Source organism: Solanum tuberosum, unplaced genomic scaffold, assembly GCF_000226075.1.
Source record: "Solanum tuberosum cultivar DM 1-3 516 R44 unplaced genomic scaffold, SolTub_3.0 scf00092, whole genome shotgun sequence".
Taxonomy (NCBI): Eukaryota; Viridiplantae; Streptophyta; class Magnoliopsida; order Solanales; family Solanaceae; genus Solanum; species Solanum tuberosum.
Genome location: NW_006239019.1, coordinates 1,708,886 through 1,731,045, shown reverse-complemented (window position 1 = coordinate 1,731,045; position 22,160 = coordinate 1,708,886). Strand labels below are relative to the sequence as shown.

The following is a 22,160-nucleotide window of genomic DNA, read 5'->3' as shown; positions in this document are numbered from 1 at the left end:
AAAATAGGGCAATCAATGGAAAATCTTCTAAGATTGAGTGAAATTGCAAGATTTTGTACCACATGTAGAAGCAAAATGACAGACAGGCTGTCTATAGAAGCTATAAAGGCAATAGTAAAAAGCTGCCTTTACTGTTGATACATCTCTCTATGATAAAATTTACCTACTCTCTTCGTTGCTATTTATTTATCAATATTTCAGATTTCACTCTTTAAAAAAAAAATCAGGTAAATTTACTATTATATCCTTATTTAATATTCTTAAAGTTAATCTTTTAATAAATAAACATAAATTAATTTACTTTGATTAATTAATTTGACTAATGAAGCTTTTCTATATTAGACAAATATATCTTTTCAAAACTAATAACTTTAAAAGGTAAAATAAGAAAAATAACGACATTTATGCATTAATTTTTTGAAATGATAAATACTCCTTAAAATTTTTAATAAGACATATAAATGGAAATAGAGAGAGTATTAAATGTCACCTCGTAAAAATCGTAACTAATTCGTTATATCAAGTTAACTATAGCGTAGTAAGCCTTTATACAGTCAGTCCATACACCTTAAAATCGTAACGAATATAGTTCTGCAAAACTATCATGAATATTCTATTTTTGCAGTGTTCATGGTTGCTCAAGTATAGTGAAAAAATATCCTATCTCCTCATTAATTTGAATACATGATGCCGCCGTTCCAACGGAGGAAAGGGCAAAAATTTATTGCAAAAATTTTTCTGCACAAATTAAGTGCAAGAGAACATGAACAAGGCGCAGGCAGCAACATTATCCACTCCCCATGATGAGTTCATTTAGATGAGGGCTGCAACACCAAGTTGCTGCATCTCTTTAAGCCTCCATATAGGGTGGATCGCTCCTTCTCCGAGTTCTTCTGCTTCTACTAGTTGCATTGCCCAAGCATAGTATACAGTGTGTATTGTATCCTAAATACATGTAGTAAAACAACATTTAGCCACACCAGGGTTAATTTTCAAATTCAGAGGCCTTAGCTTTGACGATGAGATCATTCTATAGAGCAACATTGATGTCTAAATAAAGAAGCTTTTTCTAAGGAAGGAGCTTTTAAAGTCATCGAATTTGGAAATTCTTGACACTGATGCTCGTGAACATCCTGAGTTTACGTGTAGTAACACACTTTTATGTACGAAGATCACGCTAGTAACATAGAAAAATCACAATTTGACCACAGATGATATGATCAATAGAAAGTACCGAATTAACCAGCAGGGTCAATTCATTGAATAGCCAATGCTGGACATCATAAATAATATCGACCTAAAACAGAGGATAAAGCTTACCTGACCCCCTTCTTTAATTGAACCAAGTTTATCACGTATGCAGTAAACCTGTTGCGTCTGGAACTGTGATAATTACCAAAGAAAGATTACTATCAGGGTTTCTCCATCATTCATACACTATGTTTTTAAAAAAATTTACCAAAGAAAGATTACTATCAGGATTTCTCCATAATTTATATACAATATGTTTCAAGTCTTTGTTAGGCAGAGAGCCCTGTCAAGAGGTGCATTAGTCCAGACATAAAAAAAAAAGAGGAGAAATGCTTACCGCCAAAATGATAATGGGACTGTCTCCCATCATTTTTGTCTCCCGTACTTCAACGTCCGAAATATGTAAAATCTGCACAACGAGAGAGAGAGAGAGTAGTTAACCATATAGATTGTCTAGACATTTATTCATCCATATACAAGTGCACAGAAATAAGAAGGTTGGATCTGTCCGCCACCAGTCATTTTTTTTTGGATGGCGGTGGTGTGAACTCATTTTCAGTAGGGTTATTTGATTCCTAATAGCAATTGGGAGAAACCACAGGAGAGGAAAAATAAAAGGAAAGTTTGATGCTAGAGAAACCAATTAGTACTGAACTCACACTAATCGTTCCCTTTAATGTAGTTTATTTATGTGATGCAAAAGGAGAGATCACAAGTTTCATTTCCAATTTTCAGTTTGAGCGACTTTCCTACAGCGAGAGGTGGGAACTCTGGGATGAACCATCTCTACAGGGATTGTGAAAGATGCTCTACTAGAATTATTCTTGTTATTGCTTCGACTCGTAATCCCCAAGAAGTGGATCCTGCTCTAATAGCTACGAATAAACTAAATGTGTGCAGATACAGAGGCTCTTGTGAATACACAGTTACCTTTATCTCAAAAAGATAGAGAGGCTCCTTATTCCACAACAACGAAAACACTTTTTCACTCTTTCATATACCTCTTGCAGCTGCAGCAGGATTTGAAAAAGGAATTGATCGTGACTTTCTTCCCTTTTGGGCCAGTTGTGGGTGAGGAATCTTTTTAATGGGGAGAAACCACGGGAAAGGGAAAGGGAAGTTTGATGCTAGAGAAACCAATTAGTACTGAACTCAAGCTAATCAACCCCTTTAATGCCGTATACCGTGTGATGCAAAATGAGAGATCACATGTTTCATGCCGAATTTTCAGTTTGAGCATATTTCCTACAGCGAGAAGTGGGAAATCTGGGATGATTTTAAATCAAGACCACAACTACAGCAAATGCAGCATCTAATGCTTAGATCAAGGCCAATGAGAAACAGTAAATCGAATTATGATGTGTGAACAAATACTTTTAACTATTGACACCCCTATAACACCTAAAGAAAAAACAACGGCGCATTTAAAAAAAAACAATATCACTCTACAAGGTATTAGATTTGTTGAACAATGGTGCATTTAAAAAAAACAATATCACTCTACAAGGTATTAGATTTGTTGAACAGGTTTCATGACAGAAGTCAGATAGTTATAGTCAGGGACAACGGTTCTAAAATCTCTATCAACATAACAGCATCTAAACATAAAGTTTCAAGGATTATGACCTTGACTTGACAAGCACGGAACTCACAAATTGCATCTTCACATTAACAGAATAAGCCCATGTATCAGCATAAAAATGTAATCATTTACAGCTGTAAGAAAAGTGTCTTGGCTATTTTAGTTCTATCAACTTTTACTAACTATTGACCTTGTCTGACATGCTAATAGAAATCATTGAGAACAGATTGCAACACTGAAAGTTTAAGCAAAGCGGCACTTTTCATTTATTGTTATTCCTCTTCAGTGTAAATAAATATTCAAACTGGAAGCCAATACCATAAACTGAGAGCATTAAGAGGCAGGCTTCCTACAAATGAGAAACTCTCCAGTTTTGGCATAGAACCTGCAGACTGTTTATGCTGTCATCCAGCAGGAGTGGATACCATTGATCACATTTTTAATGCTGGAATATTTGCCAAAAAGGTTTGGAAATTCTTTGCTGACTCCCTGGGAATCCAAACTGATTATATTCCTCTTAGGTATATGATTATGAGATGGTGGGAAAACAGCTACAAAAATGAGGCCCATAAACTTATTCTTCAATCCACTCCAATCTTTATTTGTTGGAACTTGTGGAAGAATAGGTGTGCAATAAAATATGGGGGCAAGCAATCTAACATTGCAAGGGTCAAGTTCTTGGTGTTTAAGGATACTTTCAACTTACTACATACTGTATTTCCTTACATCACTTGGCCATCAAGCTGGATGGAAACTGTGATCCTTATTGAGAAGTGCTTTCATGAAACCAAGGTCACTCTTGTCCAATGGATGAAACCACCAGATGAGTGGTTTAAACTCAACACAGATGGAAGTGCATTGGACAATCCGGGCAGCATAGGAGCAGGAGGTATTCTCAAAAACTCCAATGGAGACTTAATATTTGCTTATTCTGTTCCTTTGGGACATGGCACCAACAATCAAGCAGAAGTGGAGACAGTTGTATTTGGCTTATCATGGTGTGTTCAGTTGAATTATCAAAAAGTGGTACTGGAAGTTGACTCACAAATACTGGTGGACTGGTTTTTGAACAAATCAGCCCCTTCTTGGAACATCTCATCACAAATGCAGCAGCTTCACACCCTTACCACTCACTTCTCACATTGCAAATGCATTCACACACTCAGGGAAGCCAACTTTGTGGCAGATTCACTCTCCAAACATAGTCATCAAGTCACCAGTCCCCAACTATACTTCACCAGCCAGCAAATTCCAAAAGAGGCAGCAGCTTATCTTCAGCAGGACAAGGCAGGCATGGCAAGTTTCAGAAGAAAGAAAATGAAAAGAATTAAGAAACCCCCTTGACTTGCTCAACAGCATGGTGGACCTATGAAGGAGCTTGAACTCCAAATGGTCCTTTTTGGTGATCTATCAGTCATCTCATCTCTTTTTAAGTTATAGCTTTTATGAAGAGATTTTCGTTTTCTTGTAAAGGGAGAGTCTCCCTCATTTATGTTTTCCTAGATTCTGTGTATCGAGAGGAGTCCTCTCACATAGGTGCTTAGATGATAGGCTTCATTTCTAATATGGGGAAGAGTTGGAGAACCTTAGTAGGCTACCAACTCTTGAACCACCATAGGATGGAGGTAAGGTCTATGCCCCCTCCATGTATTTTGCCTTGTTTATCTATGATAAGGCCTGGGGGTGTGGTTCAAAAATAAAAAATAAAAAAAATACCATAACTTGCGTTTCTCTTACCTTGTTATCAAAAATGATACCCTGGCTTTCAAAAGCTTGATGCTCTGCTTTACACCGCTCAATTACCTCTTTGCTGCAATATTTCTTCAACACCTCTGAGTCTCCCTAATGACCCAAAAAGCAAGACATCATTGAAAGAAGAAGAAAAAATAACATATTTCAGTATATCAACACGAGAAGATTCAATAAGCAGTGAAAGACAAAATAGAGCTCGGTACGAGGCAAGAAAGGAAGGGTAGGGTAATGGTGGACCTACTGATTTACTTCTGAAGTATTTATCCATTCATTTGGGTTATATGATAAAGAGACACATAGATTCTCCTCTCTGTCCAACTTTGAAGGCGTCAAAAACTAGACATGTTGGAGGTCTCAAGTTCGAAACCCCTTGCCAGCGAAAGCAAGGGGTTTGCCTTCTGGGTCAAGCTCGTCGCACCAGGCTTGCCTAGTGCGGGTTACCTCTCCTATGTGGTTTGCGAGCTATTGCATAGGAGCGGGGGTTTTACCCTGTGCGCACCCAAAGGGTAGCGGCTGCGGGTTTCCCTTGTCATCAAAAAAAAAAAGAAGCATTTTCGTGTATAATTATAAAAATAAAACTATAGACATGACATGAAAATCATGACATATCAAGAAACTAACATCTTTTAACAAAATATAACATAATCATTCCAAGCGAAGAAGCTAATGTCAAATGTATAATAACTTTAACAAACCATAATGAAAGTTGATAACTGCTTCACAACATTCTAAGCATAGGAGACAATAAGAGTCTCATCATTAATCACGAAAAAAAAATAGACATGGAGAGATTGCACCACCCGCTACTCCTAATTGTGAACCAAACACATGACTAACCCATACCCTTCTGTCTGCCTCTCCTATTTCTACCCCCACATGAGAAATCGTGTTCATGTGTCCATAAGCTTTAGTGAACTTGTGCATACTTACTTTGAAGAAAGCACCAAGAACTGGTCGAATCACTTCTTGAACCTCAGCAACAAATTCAGGTAAAGAGAATGACCTTCACAAGACATACTTCAAATTTCTTATACAAGCCAAAAATGATAATGAAAAATCAAGCAAAAGTAGGCTGTAATCATACGGATCTCTGCGGCGGATCTCTTTAAATGACAAAGCAGCTGTTGATTCTCCAAACACAGTTTCATTTATACTGCAACCATTAAGATGGAAACTATAAGTTAATCTTAAATAGAACTCTATCCAGGACACAGCATTAAAATTGGAATGTAGCCATACTCTTGGATTTTATGAACAACGGGATGATCACTCGTTTCCCATCTCTCACGAATATCTTCTGCAATCTGTCATACCACATAAATATTTCAGATAACTTCATATAAATGCAATCCAAATTCACTGCTGCTGCTATCAGCTAAATGATTTTGTGCTAAAAATCCTCACTTACAAATGCTTTCTGGATGTATATCCTCATTGGGTTAAATATAGCAGATAACGAGAGTTTGAAAATGAAAACATATCACAAATGGTTAAATTCTACAGAGAATCAGAAAGTACCTCCTGGCTTTTTGTTACAACAGGTTCACTCATGCCAGTGAAGCGCTTAAACACAGGGTGACCTTGCATCTGGAAATAAATAAAAACTTAGGGAAAATTAGGACTATGAGAGGAAAAGACAAGTTCACTCAATCTCAACAGGGACTAATAAGAAAGAAAATTACCTTTTCCTTGAGTGCCTCCCATTTCTTATTCCACTTTGACTGCTTTGATGGTAAGACAGCAACATCAGTCCTTGTGCTCCTCTCGAAGTTTGATGAAGTTTCTTGTGTAGGAGCAGAATGTTCGAGGCGCTTTCTCTTACCTGGAGTACCTTTCAATTCATCCAATATAATGCCATATCCCTTCTTGGCTAAGTCAACAGGCTTTGCTTCTTTTATTTTTTGGAAGGCTGGTGAGACTTTTGATGATAAGGATGAAGCAGCAGACTTAACCTTGCTAAAAACTGTTTCTGCATTATCACTGGAAGAAGATTGCTGCTGCTGCTGCTCCTGTTGAGTTTTTGCTGATGCAGACTCACTACTCTCATTGGTATTTGAACCAGAAGTATCTGAATGACCACTTGATCCTGGAGTTTCTTCCTTCCCTGTCCGAAAACTTGACCTGACCTATAAACGAATCAGGGTCAACTGTCACTCTCTTAAAGAATTCATCATAATCGGGACATGTGCTAAAAAGAGCTCAGGAAAGAACTACCAACCTCCTCTTTAGTAGCAGATATTTTTTCCTCCACATTGGCATAAACCTACAAGACAAATTATATTAACTCAAAAGGCAGTGACTAAACTAGACATTTTTTAAGGAACTTTCAGGATTCGGAGGTTGACAGATCAATATCTTTTTTTAAATGGAAGTGTTTTATTACTGGCTTCAAGGAAAAGCATTCAATACAAGAGCAAATAGTTAGCTCCATTACATAATGTTATGGCAGAACCAAGAAGCTAACCCAAAAAAACAAAAAATACGTAGGGGGAAACACAAACAAGTGGGAAAGTCAAGGTTAGGGAACTAACAAAGTCTAGAAATGCATCAACATTATAGGACAGTTTGTTCCAATCAAAGATGCAAAATAAACATCTAGCCTTCATGGAGTGATTTGTAGTTGAAAGATCAACATCTTTGCTAATTAATAGTGATAGGTGCCGAAAACATAATTAATTATATAAAGTTATGCTCTCTCTAGCAACATAAGCTTTTAGCTGAGACGATCACACACCTCAAATTGCTATCAGAGTAGGCAGAGGGCATGGGTTTGAGTCTCGCCACCACCCATCATCGAAATTTTTTTCCACGTGCTTGGACCATGAAAAGAAATTACTCACTCGTGAGGGGGTGTGAAGACGTAATTTATCAAATAAAAGTATGTTATCTCTAACGGCTTAAGCTTTTAAATGAGATGGTTACAAACTTCAACAATAAGACAAAACTTCACTGCAAAGAATGATCTCAAATGTTGGTGCACCAGAGGAAAAGATCTCCAGAGAAATAATGCACCAAGAAAAGTCTCATGTTTTGCTGGACAGTAGAGCATGGTGCTTGACAGAGGATAAACTATGTACAAAACTTCATTGCAAATATTACCCATAAAAAAAGATACTTGATTGCAAATATTTGTATTACTATATTAAAAGAAAGGGTGGGACACCGTGTACAAGAGGATCCGGTATGTGTAAAACAGAAGTGGACATTGTGAATCGTCTATTTATTCACTAGAAAGCTGCAAAAGAGTTGTGAGACATGTTTTCGACTTATTTGATATCAGGGAGACATACTTGAATCCCTAAAAGTTGTCTATAACAGCTTACTAGAAGGAAAAGAGGGAGCTCAGTTGCAAGATATAGAGAACCATACCAGCATGTATTCTATGGACACAAACACAATGGTGGAGAAAGGAATCAAGAATGTCCCGTAAGTGTTTACACTCCAAAGATAGATTGAAAGATAGATGTCGATTTAATCTAACTTGCCACTGCAATTCAAAGTTTATAAATGATGTAATGCCTGGGCTTTATATCCCTTCATTTTTGAGGGGCTAGAGGGGTGCTTTTATACTCATTGCATCCTCTGAATCTCCCATAACAGATTTTTTATTATATTATAAAAAGGCAACAGAATAATATGAATCAACCTGGCATACCATCTAGATACCTAGAAGCAGCTTTGCACAGCCATGAACAGCTGCTAAAATAGTCTTGAGATAAAATATATGCTTGGGAGCATTCATTTTAGAAAAATCTCAATCAGCAACGAAATATTAGACCAGCACCCAAGAGACTGATGGAGGGTGCACCATTACAGTATTACCTTTTTTGCCGTAGCTTCAGCTTCCGTCCAAACACCATCGACATGCTTGTAAAGCTGCTCAGTTGTCTGCTTCGTTCTGCATTTGCCAGTTCACCATTTCAGGGTCCCCATTGGTAGTTCTGCCAGCCTTGACATACAACAGTATGTCTCAGCCCCTTAAAGAAAAGGCTAAAACCTTTTAAAATTACATTTAAAGGAAATCTAAAAGGCACCTTGTTTTAAGATCTTCTTTCACCCCTTTTAACTCCTCTGCTTTCTCCTTCAACACCTTGACTGACTGTTGGAATTCTTGATTACTGCAGCAATAAGCATTGAGGAATAAACCCAATGACACCCTCAACAAAGTCTTAGAAGTAAATAGATGGAGAGCGCGACACTGACAACTAGAAACTTGATAATCATAAAATTGAGAAATACAACTAGTGGATTTCATAGGAGCTTTGTAAGTAGTCCTGTTTTTTTGTTGGTTTTTCTATGTAACTAACACTTTTGGAGGTGGCCAGCATAGCCCTTAATGCTGAGGAATACAATGTTACCAATTTCAAAAAAAAAAATTGAGAAATAGTTGTATTCTCTACCATCTCACTTCAAAAGATAACAACATGTCCCCATATCACCCACTCCGAAGGAAAAAAAGAAATGCTCAGAATCAGGTTCCTCATACTGCATTTCGACAAATCTCGCCAACTAATGAATGTAAGGTAGCCATTTCTGTTGAGGATTTTAAGGATAAAGATGTAGTAATCAATGATTAGAAATGTTGAATGCAAGTTAAGTTGAGTGGAAGACATAACCCGCCTAAGAGTGAAATAACATATTTGAAAAAACTACATTGTCTAGCATTTCCACATACCTGTGTGTGTCCCCTTTTCGTATGACAAGTGTGGACATAGGATAAAATGATAAGGAATCTTCTCTAGGAAGAAAAACATTGCCACAAGCAATATCATTTCATGGAGAAAAAGAAACTAATATCTGTTTAGAGTGGTCTAAGGGTCAGGAAACTATTGTATCTAATATGGCCATGTACACAAATGGTGGTAGAGATAAACACAAAAAGAGATGAATTATGAAGAAAGTAATAGTTGCTAAATATGCGACATGAATGAATGGTTTTCAGATGAAGTAACTAGCCATTTAATGAGCGCATCTGCGAAAAGGGATTATGAAGAAAAAGATGGCTTCCTTAGATTCATTGACTTCGTCACTGGGAATGGAAAATTTTGGTTGGATATGTGGCATGAAGATGCAATCTATGATCACCGGTGTTAGCTATTGCTCATAATAGGAATGCAATTATGGGCTTGTAGCTAACATGACCATAGAAATCATTCAAGGGAATATCATGGGAATTTAGCTTTTCAGGAGCTATTCAGATTGAGTATCTGACAAGTGGAACATGAGAAGGGTAGGATGGCATAAAGACGGTTAGTGTGTGTACATTGTCATTAAAATCTTATTCCTACGGTCTAATTAATTGAGAAGAAAAGAAGACATCGTAAAAGGAGATTCTCATACAAAGGAACCCAAGAAAGTTGCTCCTTTTACTTGGGTGTGTCGCGGAATGAAATCCTTATGAAGACAATCCGATAAAGAATAAATGCATTTACTTAAGTGGGAGATTTAAGTGCAGAGGGTGCAAGCATATGTTGATTCACTTTCTGTTACACTATAGAGCAGGCAGCTTCATAGTTTTGGGAAAGGGAATTCTCTCAATGTGACATTGATTGAGAATCCCAAAGATAGTTTAGAGGCTATGGACAGATGAAGGCTAAAGAAGCTTGCAACCATGTGTCCATCATGTCCATCAAAGGAACTGGAGGATTTTTCAAGGCAATTAGAAAATACTTAAGATATACAATATCTCGTTTTTATTTCATATATACTTTGGCTTAACTAATTCTTTTGTATATATAGTTTGGTAGGCTTTAAGGGGATCTTTTGCGCATCTTCACCAACTAATGAAATGAAATCAAGCCCAGCGTTGATCACAAAATTAGATACAAAGGGAACTTCAAATTCAAATAATAAAATTCCCTAGCTGGTACAAAATCCCTTTTTCTTCTTTAATACCAATATCCAAGAAAGTAAAAAAAGCAATAGAGAAAGAGCAAATACCTATCTACTTCGCCTTTAACTTTCTTGGAGAACTCATTGAATACACCGAAATGACGAATACCCAGATACCCATCTGCTCCAACAAACCTCAAATTTGTTGCAACTCTACCAGAAACCACCTAATGCAAACATAAAAAAAATTTAAAAAAATTACAAATTATAAACAATAACAATTAAGCACAAATTCAATAAAGAAGAAAAACAACAACAACACAGACAAGAACCTGTTGCGGTGCTAATATTCGGCGGAAAACAGGTTGTTTGGAGATAAACAAGTCCCGCACAATCTTTCTGCTGGTCATTCCGAGCCCTTTTGCTGATTTAATGAAGAAGAAATGCAGATTTTCTTGTGTCTTTTACCTTCTGGTGAAGAAGAAAACGAAGGTCTGTAGTAAGCCCTTCTTCTTTCCGTTCCTGCCCTAATGTTAGAAGACTTGTTTGGGCCGCACGATAAACCCCAGTAGTAGTACACAGTACACAGTATTATAGAGTATCATTTTTCCAAACTAAAAATAACTCAATAGCATTTCAATGTATTACTATTTTAATTTAAATTATGGGAGTACACATTCAATTTGATAGCTGATTAGAGTTATGCAAATACTGAAATAAGTCATGAAAATATTTACGTATGTCTTAGTTATTTTATTTTTTATCTTGTATGAAATATATTGTAATATATAAATTTTATCATATCTTATAGTATATGATTAGCTAGTTATATGAGTTTCTAAATTGCAAAACAAACATTATACTAGGTGTATACATGAATAGCTTACCTCTTAATCAATTGTTAATTTGATGTTACTTATATAATTTTATGTATACGTAACTCACCTCCAAATTAGTTATCAAATGAACCCTATTAGTATAAAGATCATAGAAAATGTTTAAATTAAATACCTTCTGATGGTATACGGGCTTAAAAGGCAGAAATCTCATTATCTATTGTCATAAGAAATTTCAACCGTTGAAAAGAATATTTTTACGAAGTAAACTTACAAGTTGATTTACAAAGATAAATATTGTTGGTGATCTAGCAGATAAAAAGAAATGGACAGAATAGTTATAGTTCCAATACTCTTTAACATTCTATAAATTCTTTTCAATTTTGGAGAAAAAAAATGACACGTGTACATCAATTTCTAGACTAAATAATTGTCGTGCAACGAAAAAACTACACATAATTGTTGTGCAAGACAAGTGTTTTTCAATTTCCGATTTTCCCATATTTATTGGTCAACAAATTTAAAATATATATATATTCTATAAAAAAACAAGTCCCTTAAAAATAAGAAAATTACTAAGTAATAAAGTAAAGATAGGAAAAATAAGTTCGACGAATGATATTTGACATTTACTACGTCTTTCCCACACCGTGCAACACATGTCATCCTCACCCCACCCCTCGTAGCCCCCATCCGGCTATCCCTGCCACCCCAACTTACAATCTATATTATTTGTCCAAATTATATACATATATTTTTCATCTACGTATTGAATACAAGAAAATAAATACTACAAATTTCACTTATTTTTTTGTAAGATATTTTCTAAGAAGACATTTTTGATCGTTGCTTCAAATACATGACCTCATAAAAGGAAATCTTTAAGAGACTCAGAAAAGAAGAAGAGAGTTTAGTATACACAGGTTGATTATGCAAAGCCTTGCATCAACTGCAAAGAAAGCATGACATAGTAGAGACTAGTAAAAGTATTGTTTACATGATTATAACTAAATACGTCTGGTTTCCAAATTCCCACGGGCCACGGGCAGCATAAATCTTGTGTCCTCCCCTCACAGACAGCCCTCCCAATCATAACAAACTTAAACTCTCCCAAACTGCCCACAAAATCTTGTAGGTTTAGCCTTCAAACTGTTGACGTGTGATATTATGTAATGATGGAAAATAAGTATTTATTTAAATAATATAGTACTATCATATTACGTTATGAAACAATACGTAACAACAATCCAAACAGAAAAGTGAACATATGCACAACACTCTCTTTGCACGTGCCCCTCACACCCAAGAAGTATTACATTCCTCTTTTCACCTCCCCCATTCTCAAGTACTCTCACCAACCTTAACGTCTTTACCTTTGCCAACCCTTCACGAGAGTTACGTGCCTTTCTTCATTCCTTTTCTTATAAACACCCTTTCTCTTCTAATTACATCTTAATAAACTACATTCTCACTTTCCCTTTAACAAAAGCCACCACATGGATGAGCCATCAAGTGATGGCGACCGGCATAAGGGCCCTGGAAAGCGTGTTTCAGGGGCCGTGGAGCAGCAAGCCTCAGGCGTTCTTCTAGCTTCCACGGCCCCTTGTGGTGCATGCAAGTTCTTGAGAAGAAAATGCATCAATGGGTGCGTTTTCGCTCCCTACTTTGGCTCCGACCAAGGCGCGGCTCGGTTTGCAGCCGTGCACAAGGTGTTTGGAGCCAGCAATGTGTCTAAGCTATTGTTGCACATTCCGGCTAACCGGCGGCAAGACGCGGTGGTCACTATTACTTATGAAGCTCAAGCTAGGCTCTCGGATCCTGTTTATGGTTGTGTCTCAACCATTCTTGCTTTGCAACAACAGGTAAAAAAATGTCTAGAATATTCTTCGTCGAAAAATTATATATGCTCATCTAATATACAATTTTTTATGCATAGATGATATTTGATTCTTAAATACCCTTAGTTAAATCCTAGCTATGCCTTGGTGAATATTAGTAGTAGTAATATTTTAAACTACTAAGCATAATTTTTTAATTAATAAAACAAGGTTGATGAATGGAGTTAAAATTGATGTCATTTTCAACACCAATTAAGCTGAATAAGTGAGATAGGTTGAGGTTTTTGAGTCTTTATGTGATATAATATAATGCACATAATTTTAATAGGAAAAAAAAATTCTAAAAAGTTGAACTACGAAATCATTAATTATTACCTAAAAGATAAATAGAGATAACTGATCGATGCAGTAAAAATATATAATAATCTAGAAAATAAAGTAGACTATCTCATACCGCGAATTAAAATACAATATTAGACTAACATGAGCTAGTACATTTATTTTTTTTGTAGGTGGCATCCTTACAATCAGAGCTAGCAATAGTGCAGACACAGATAATGAACAGCAGATATGCAATGGCAAATGCCTATCACAATATTTCACAACAACAAGAACAACACATTGCAATTCTACAGCCAAGTTACTCAAACAATTCATCTATTTCAAACAACAATATTAACCTCGTCAACAATTTCAATAACTCCACTACTAATATTTTTGATCATCATCATCAACTGCATGGATCAGTTACCTGTACTGCTAATAACTCTCCAAGTTGTGACCCAATTCATCAACTCCATGATGAGGAAGAGGAGGAAGAAGAAAGCCATAATCCACTTGCTTTTACTAATCACATGTTTCATTCCCTATGAAGTAATATCACACTACACCTTTAATTTTACGAATAATTGAGCTGTTTTAATTACCATTTATGTTTATAGAAAAAGTTATCTATATATAATAGTAAATATTTCACTCCTTACTTTTACTTTCACTTTCAGCTTCCCCTAATATTGAATTCACGATATTCATAATAAATTCATTTGAACTCAATACTTTCAACGCAGAGTATAAACTTATGGATAAAAATTTATGAAAATTGCAAAAAATGGCAGATAAAACTCATATACCTTTAAGAATACAATGAGTACCTCAACGCATAGAACTATAAAAATTTGAATTCGTAATTCTTAAATCCTAAATCCACGTATGTCTGTATTATCATATCATTTTTAAATTTTGAAACAAGTAACATAATTTAATTATTTTCAAAATTTTAAACCCACATTTTGAAAAAGGTTGACATGTAAATGTCTTCTAATTAAAAGAATGTTTAACACTGACAGAATATTATATATTAACTTAAGGTAGAACTTCACTTTTTAAAATTACTGTTGTGTTTTAGCACGAAAGTAATGAGGGGTGGAACATATTTCATGCTCCTATGCAAATAAAAGAAGACTCTTGTATATATATATTAAAAATTATTGAATAGAACAAGTGGTCGAATCATAAGGTAACGCGTGATAAATATATATGGGAACATATTAGTTTTGACTTAGCAAAGACGACATATGGAATCTAACATATGAGCATGACCAGTATGCTAAGGTTGATCTTGTTTGTTAAAGACTCGAGACCAGGTTGTGAAGATCCAAGAGAATATCATAAACTCATCTAGCTCTAGGACTTCATGAGATCAAAAATCGAACAATGATCAGTCAAGATAAACTCAAAAGTGTAACTAGTCTTAAGGAATGTGGGTCCTTTTCAAAAGTTACATAATCCAACATATAACGGAAACAACGTGCATAATCCAACGTATAACGGAAACAACGTGTAAATATGAGTCAACGTGGACGATTCACACACGGCGTTATCTAGGATTTAGCTTTAAATATGTCTCTACCAATCATTTGTTTCCTAACACATTTTTTACTTATTGCATGTTTCCGGTGTTTTGTAACTGAACACTCTCAAGCTCATTCAATATTTGATTTTCTGAAGACATTATCAGAAAGTCACGTCAGAAAACAAGCTAAATCAAATATGATTCATTATTTTCATACGTACTTTCATATGTTTTACTATTTTCTTCAATTGCTTTTATCTTTTACATATTTTAAAAGAAAATATTAGATAAAGCTATTTTATTCTTATTTATATGAGCGAGACAACATGGACGTAAACGGAGTATGTCTTAACATAATACTAATCTCTTTTCATTAAATATTTACTATATATATGTGTGTGTTATTACCTCCTAATTAAAGTGTTCATTTTCAAAAATAATTATATCAAAGGTAAAATGAAAAAAAATAATCTTTTATTTATTAAATAATTTTCTTTTTTAGAACAAATATTTTTAAAAATTACAACATATATGTTGAAACAAAGCAAATAATTACAAAAATAAGAGTGATAAACAAATCAACAATAGAGTGACAAACTGACAATGGTTTGTAACAAAATTGAAAATAACGCAACCGGTAATTTCGCTATTATTGAGCCGTAATATGTTTAGTCATTTGACGACTAGTTAGAAAATATATTATTCTTCATATATATAATGAATATCAATTTTAGTTTGCAATTTAAAAATTTATATAATTAATATGTACTATAAATTATGAAAAAATTGATGTATTATATTATGCAGAGCTGATTAAATTAAGCATATATTAAAAATATAATTGTTATATAAATTTCTAAATTATAAAGATATATATAGCTTATTTTCTTAACTAATACGAATAACTTATTTAAAAATTAATTAAATCGGTCCTGCTAGCTACCAAATAGTTTGACCTTTTCTTTTTCGTTTAAAAACCGACGCAAAAAAGAATCCGATTGTATTTAGAATTCTCTACCTAAACCGGTCCCCAACTTCCGATCAGTTATCTATAATTAATAATAGGGATTAGCTGAAGTCAGGGCTTTTGATGATTGATTGGAAGATGAGATCTGTTGAATCCATAGTGGCGGAGCTATCACCGTCTTCTTCCGCAACAGCCGTGGTCGGAGCAGGAGGAGATGGCGGCGGTGGCGGCGGCGGTTGGTTCGTGGAGTGCCACGGTTTATGGCATAATGTGTTGATGATAGTTCCGTCAGTACTATTTGTTCTATATTTGGCTTCCCAAGCCAAGAGAAGCTTCTCGAAGGTTTCTAATGGTCGATCGCATGTAGTAGCTGTTCTCTATGCCATTCTCTGGCTTGTTAGCATCTTCAATTTGGCCTGGTGTTCTCTTCAGGTATCTATTTGTTATCCTGTTAAGTGTTAATTATTACTAACTTTATATAATCTTTGGTTCTGATATCTGTTCTTCCTGTAATAATGTTCATACATCTTGAAATTAGCACAAATGAATATAATGAAAAAGAAAATATAGAACTTTCTAAGGTACTACGTCCGCCAAGGGATTGGTCTTACTTTTCTCTGATAAAGTTGCAGCGAAGCAATGTTCCATCAAAAACAATTAGTACAATCGCCATTTACTATTACTCATAATGGAATTTTTATTTCTAGCTATAATTAGGGGTTAGTGAGTTGTTTCTAGCTATGTACATAAACATGTGATTGATCCTTCTTGAAATGTGCCAATGACCATCCTTACTTGCTAACTGTCAGAGAAGGATATTACAGCTTTTGCTGGACTTATTTATGGCAACCTCCTTTGTCAATATGTCTGTTCCTGCTTCCTTCAACTTGGAAAAACACAACTCTTATATAGAGGTGTTTCCTGTGGAATAATAAAACAAAAACGTAGAAACAAAAGAAAAGTTAGTAAATCCTGCTTATGACATGGTCATGTAGAATTATTTTACTGCAACCTCCTATTATGTGTGGTATTGAGTATTGACAAATTTTTGAGTTGTTTTTGGTCCCTAATGCATTAAATGCTTCCCTTTATGGGCTTGACCATGTAAAAGAGCTTCTTTCTTGCTTTCTTAAAGCTTCTATTTTATGTTCTAAAAACATGTTTCTTTTGGTTCTCACGAAGAGGATATCTCCATTTAAATACACTATGTATCATATCAATTTTGTATTGATGCTTCCAGCTGTCCAATTTGTAGTGGTTGGTGCACATTTGCCTAAAGATCTACCTGTAATTAAGCTAAATTGATTTATCTGTCTATCATTATCTTCTTTAACCCACTTTTCGCACAGGCATGGGAGTGTGCTCCAGGGAAACAATTCATGTGGAGTGTCATCTCCTTGTTCACAACATCTGGCATGCTATTTCTCGAAGTAAGCTTGATAGCCTTTCTACTTCAAGGGAACCACGCTAGTGGACGTGAGGCGCTAACACAGACTTTCCTAATCTCAGCAATTGTAGTAGGTTTAGATATATCTCTAAAGGTGCGATCCTGTTCTGTTTAATCACCAAACTTTCACTTCTTTGTTGCTTAACGCTGCTGTTACCATGTTTATGCAATAGCTTAAAGCCAAGTTCATATGGCTTAGAGGCACATAGTTTTTCTGCTAGGATAATGTAAGAAGGAGAAGAAAAAGAGGATTAAATGTTCATTTTCTTATTATGTTATGAGGAAAAGGGACGTGTCCAGTGTGGGAAAATAGAAAAGTTGCTTGGGAAAGGGAAGAGTGGACACAGAAAGCGATGTGTCCAATGTTGATGATACAGGAATATTGAATGGAAAGGGAAGAGGGAACCGGTAAGCACTACGAAGGAGAACCATATACTGTTTTGAACTATCTAGTGAGCCACTTTACACCAAAAGTACAGATTTTGAAAACATCTATCGTAATGATAGAAATGTGAGTTCTCTGCCCTCCAAAGCAAGTCTTGTTCTGCTCCAGCCATATTATCCATAAGATGCACAATGGAATAGTTCTCTATGTGTGCTTTATCTCTTTTGGTATCACCTGTTGCTGCCAACCTTCCATTATACCTTTCACATTCTGAGACATCACCCATGTTATACCACAAAGGTTTTGGAATAACTCCCAACATTCTCTAGAAAATCTTCAATGGAGAAATAGGTGCTAAATTGTTTACTGATCATCTTGATACAGGTAGCATCTACGTCATAGGTCAAAACCTCTCTTCTGCAAGTTATTTTGAGTTGAGCATGCCCCCCATGTTGCAGCCCATTCAAAACATGCTACTTTAACTGGAAAATCTGGAGCGCCACCCATGTAATACCACAAAGGCTTAGGAATAACTCCAAACATTCTCTAGAATCTGCAATGGAGATAGGTGCTATATTATTTCCTGATCTTCCTGGCACATGTAGACTCATCTATTTCATAGGTCAAAACCTCTCTTCTGCAAGTTACTTTAATTAAGCATGCCCCCCATTTGGAAGCTAATTAGTTGGCATGGACATCACGATTATAAAAATATTTCAAAAATAAAATGTCATGTGGCTCAATAGTGAAATTCAAACTATCCTCATTAGACTATGTTAGAAAATGCCATTCACCGAATGAAAGTCGTGGAACTTCTTATATAACTGAAAAGGTTATGTAGACTTAAGTAGTCACTTGTCAATACAACTTAATCTCTTCTTTAATCGTAATATCAACTTGTAATGTCGTGGTGTGCCAGAGTTGAATGTACATTTGCAGTCTAAGTAGGAGGAGTTCAAGTTGCAATTTGGATCTGAAGATAGTCAAACAAGGATAAAGAAAAAAAGTCACCCAATCATGAGCGAGATTTAACTTGAGGAGGATAAAGAAAAAAGTCACCCATTGTCCCCTTTCTTGTTTTTAATTACTATGGAGGGGATGAATAATATGCTCAAGACAACAAATATGAGAGAATGGGTAAAAGGTTTTGATGTGGCTAGAGAAAATACAGAAAGCTTGGAGGTGACACATCTTCAGTATGCAGATGATACACTGATTTTTTGTGGAGTTGAGGAAGACCAACTAAAATACTTAAGGGTGATCCTGGTGCTGTTTGAAGGGGTATCCGGGTTGCACATTAACTGGATTAAAAGTTCTACGTATACTATCAATGAGGTCAACAACATAGACTTGTTAGCTTCAATTCTAGGGGGTGAAGTAGGTACTCTACCTACAACATATTTGGGTATGCCATTGGGAGCAAAATCCAAGTCCTTAGAAATTTGGAATGGTGTGATAGAGAAGTGTGAGAAGAAGCTGGCCAGATGGAAAACTCAGTACTTTGTCAAGAGGGGGTAGACTGACCCTCATTTACTCAGTCCTGGATGCTCTCCCAACTTACATGCTGTCTTTATTTTCCATCCCACCAGGGATCACTAAAAGACTAGACAGCATAAGAAGGAAGTTCTTGTGGCAAGGAAACAAAGAGAATAGAGGCTTTCATCTAGTTAAATAGAATGCAGTGACAACTGGAAAGAAGAATGGTGGTCTGGGAATAAAGAATATGGAGCTACATGGCAAAGCACTCTTAATGAAGTGGTTGTGGAAATACTCAAATGAAAACCAAACACTTCGGAGAAGAGCGATAAGTGCCAAATATGAGAATGAAGATAGTTGGATGACTAAGATTGTGACCACACCTTATGGGATCAGTTTATGGAGATCCATAAGAGCATTATGGGAGGAAGTTAAACCCAAATTCAAGATGAAAGTGGGGAATGGGAACAAGATCAAATTCTGGAAGGATGAATGGCATGAGAAAGGTAACCTGGAAACTCTTTTCCCTGATATTTACAATCTGGCAATGTTCCAACAAAGAACTATTGCAGAACTATGGACACCACAAGGGTGGAATTTCATCTTCAGGAGAGAACCAAATGACTGGGAAGTGATGAGGTTGGCAGAATTCCTCAACTTGGTTGGACATTTTACTGGACTTCAGGCATATGAGGATATGCTTTGGTGGAAAGGCAACAATAGAGGAGAGTTCAAAGTGCATTCAGCTTACAGGCTGATGGATGAATCAAGCCAGCAGAGTCCCATCTGGCCTTGGAAACAAGTATGGAAGTGTAGAATCCCACACAAAGTCTCATGCTTTATTTGGCTGCTAGCTAAGGAAGCTGCCCTGACTCAGGATAATGTAATGAAAAGGGGGATAACCTTATGCTCTAGGTGTTTCCTATGTGGGGAAACCTTAGAAACTGTAAACCATCTATTTCTACACTGCAAATACACTCAGCAGCTTTGGAGGATTTTCTTGAGCCTTAAAGGCATATCCTGGACTATGCCTAGGAGAGTTACTGAGGCCTTGTACAGCTGGGAGGAGGCAGGTGCCCTTGCAAAAGACAGAACTAGATGGAGAATTATCCCTGCTTCAATATGGTGGGCAATCTGGAAAGAAAGGAATTCCAGATGTTTTGAAGGCATAGAAAATAGTGTGCAGGATGTTAAACTAAACTGCATTTTGTTATTATGTCTTTGGTGTAATCAATTATACTCAAATGACACTGCCTCTATAGTTGATGTTTTAGACTCAATATAGAAATAGAGTAGGAGTGTCTAGAGTGCATCTGTATATAAGGTTTGAGTACAACCCATGTACTTTATGATATAATACATCGTTACCATTTTCAAAAAAAAAAAGATATTCAATTTGAAGACGGTGTATGTATAAATGAGAACAAGCAGAAATATACTTAAGTAACATATATTCATGCTTTCTTATTAGTTGCATGAAAATATACTTTATTATCTGCATCTATATTTGTCAGCAGATGCAATGTTGTGCATCATAATGTGCTCAAGTAAAACCTTGTTCCTTCTCTGAACAAATCTATGTAGCTTTTCCTGCTGTGGGCTTGATAGATTTCTCTAGATCACCTCATTTAAAAGTTTAAGTAGTCTGAGGGGAGAAATTTTTATTTATGTAATTATGTCTTAACACGCCCAGTGACATGTGGGCCTTATTTTTTATTTTATTTGGGTAATCTGTGGAAACACCTTTGTTTCTTTACGTTTGGTGGTGGTGAGTTCTGAAACCAGAATTTTTATATGCTTTGGTACCATGTTCACGATCACCTCATACGAAAGCTTAAATTGGTAGAGGGGAGGCATTATAATGATTAATTTTGTTGTAACAGCTCTTAAAAAAAGAGGAGGTATCTGGCACAAAATGAGGTTGAAAGTCGGAAGTTTCTGTGGCATGTCATGTTGCTGGTTATATCCTCTTTGAATTTTTAGATGAATGACCTAGTTCCCAATTATTTCAGTTGCTTTTGAATTGTTTATGTCCTATGAGGATCAGGGACTCATGTCAGCATTCAGCACCTCTGTCATGCTTCTTATGTGTCTCATCCTTACTACGAGTCGTACGCCTTATTTTTGTGAATTATATCATACTAGAGGTATTGATGCGTGCTATTCATTCTCCCAGGGGATCTACCTATTTGGATTTGGTATTCAGTTGTTTGATGTTAGCAACAATGGCTCACAATGGGCCTTGTGGGTTATTCACAAGTTGCTGCTGACTGGAGTATATGGCCTCATCTTTTTTATGTATCGATCTACATGGAGAGAAAGGTTGCCAGGTGAGTTTCATCTCATGAATTTATGTTGGGTCTATTATGAACTTATACTATTGTATCCTTACTATTAGTATCTTTCTCTCGTTGCAGCAAGACCTGCATTCCAGAACTATATTTCCATCATGTTTTGCGTTAATGCAACTGCCTTGCTTGCATGTGCACTTGCAGCACATGGGACTGGATTTGGAATATGGTATGCCGTCTTTAATGACTTCAGATGATGTTCTTTCTTATCCACTGTGATTATTAAGGGCATTCATATTTTAATACTGGAACTAATGATAGTATGAGTTCAGAAATTGGGATATCACACCCTTCGGGGTGGCCCAGTGGTTTGGGCTTGGGACTTCCATGTCAGAGGTCTCAAGTTTGAAACCCCTTGCCAGCGAAAGCAAGGGGTTTGCCTTCTGGGTCGAGCTCGTCGCACTGGGCTTGCCTAGTGCGGGTTACCTCTCCTACGTGATTTGCGAGCTATTGCATAGGAGCGAGGGTTTTACGCGGTGCGCACCCAAAGGGTAGCGACTGCAGATTTCCCTTGTCATAAGAAAAAAAAAAATGGGATATCACATGCAATTTTGACAAGTACAAGTAAACTGGGAGGGGGGGGGGGGGGTA

General features: G+C 36.2%; 3 protein-coding genes across 3 annotated transcripts in view; 2 read left to right on the top strand and 1 right to left on the bottom strand.

Moving 5' to 3' along the window:
- Positions 1–476: 476 nt before the first annotated feature.
- Positions 477–10,994, bottom strand: LOC102584393 (mitochondrial import inner membrane translocase subunit TIM44-2). The gene is made up of 14 exons (XM_006347777.2): positions 10,750–10,994; positions 10,526–10,644; positions 8,620–8,703; positions 8,408–8,483; positions 6,804–6,848; positions 6,268–6,711; positions 6,104–6,172; positions 5,825–5,889; positions 5,670–5,738; positions 5,516–5,588; positions 4,571–4,675; positions 1,589–1,660; positions 1,321–1,383; positions 477–945 (listed from the first exon to the last, which is right to left on the bottom strand). Exons 1-14 carry the CDS (start codon positions 10,825–10,827, stop codon positions 814–816), a joined length of 1,494 nt encoding a protein of 497 aa, XP_006347839.1. The 5' UTR covers positions 10,828–10,994; the 3' UTR covers positions 477–813.
- Positions 10,995–12,742: 1,748 nt separating this feature from the next.
- On the top strand, positions 12,743–13,995 carry LOC102584070 (LOB domain-containing protein 20). Its single transcript, XM_006347776.1, has 2 exons — positions 12,743–13,115; positions 13,604–13,995. The coding sequence occupies exons 1-2, from the start codon at positions 12,750–12,752 to the stop codon at positions 13,961–13,963; spliced, it is 726 nt and encodes a 241-aa protein (XP_006347838.1). The 5' UTR covers positions 12,743–12,749; the 3' UTR covers positions 13,964–13,995.
- Positions 13,996–15,877: 1,882 nt separating this feature from the next.
- The window catches only part of LOC102583728 (uncharacterized), a 7,547-nt gene continuing 1,264 nt past the window's right edge, over positions 15,878–22,160 (top strand). Inside the window, exons 1-4 of the mRNA XM_006347775.2 lie at positions 15,878–16,342; positions 17,260–17,451; positions 21,395–21,548; positions 21,636–21,738. Of these exons, the coding sequence (XP_006347837.1) occupies positions 16,034–16,342; positions 17,260–17,451; positions 21,395–21,548; positions 21,636–21,738 (758 nt within the window). The 5' untranslated portion in view covers positions 15,878–16,033. The remainder of the gene's footprint in view (positions 16,343–17,259; positions 17,452–21,394; positions 21,549–21,635; positions 21,739–22,160) is intronic.

What these genes read in the sequence shown, in the direction of transcription:
- LOC102584393 (XM_006347777.2), bottom strand. Translation starts at nt 10,827, where the DNA reads ATGACCAGCAGAAAGATTGTGCGGGACTTGTTTATCTCCAAACAACCT. An exon ending in GTATCATTTTTGATAACAAG is followed by an intron (nt 1,661 to 4,570) that starts GTAAGAGAAACG and finishes CTCGTTGTGCAG; the next exon opens with ATTTTACATATTTCGGACGT. An exon ending in GTCCCATTATCATTTTGGCG is followed by an intron (nt 1,384 to 1,588) that starts GTAAGCATTTCT and finishes TAATTATCACAG; the next exon opens with TTCCAGACGCAACAGGTTTA.
- LOC102584070 (XM_006347776.1), top strand. Translation starts at nt 12,750, where the DNA reads ATGGATGAGCCATCAAGTGATGGCGACCGGCATAAGGGCCCTGGAAAG. An exon ending in TTCTTGCTTTGCAACAACAG is followed by an intron (nt 13,116 to 13,603) that starts GTAAAAAAATGT and finishes TTTTTTTTGTAG; the next exon opens with GTGGCATCCTTACAATCAGA.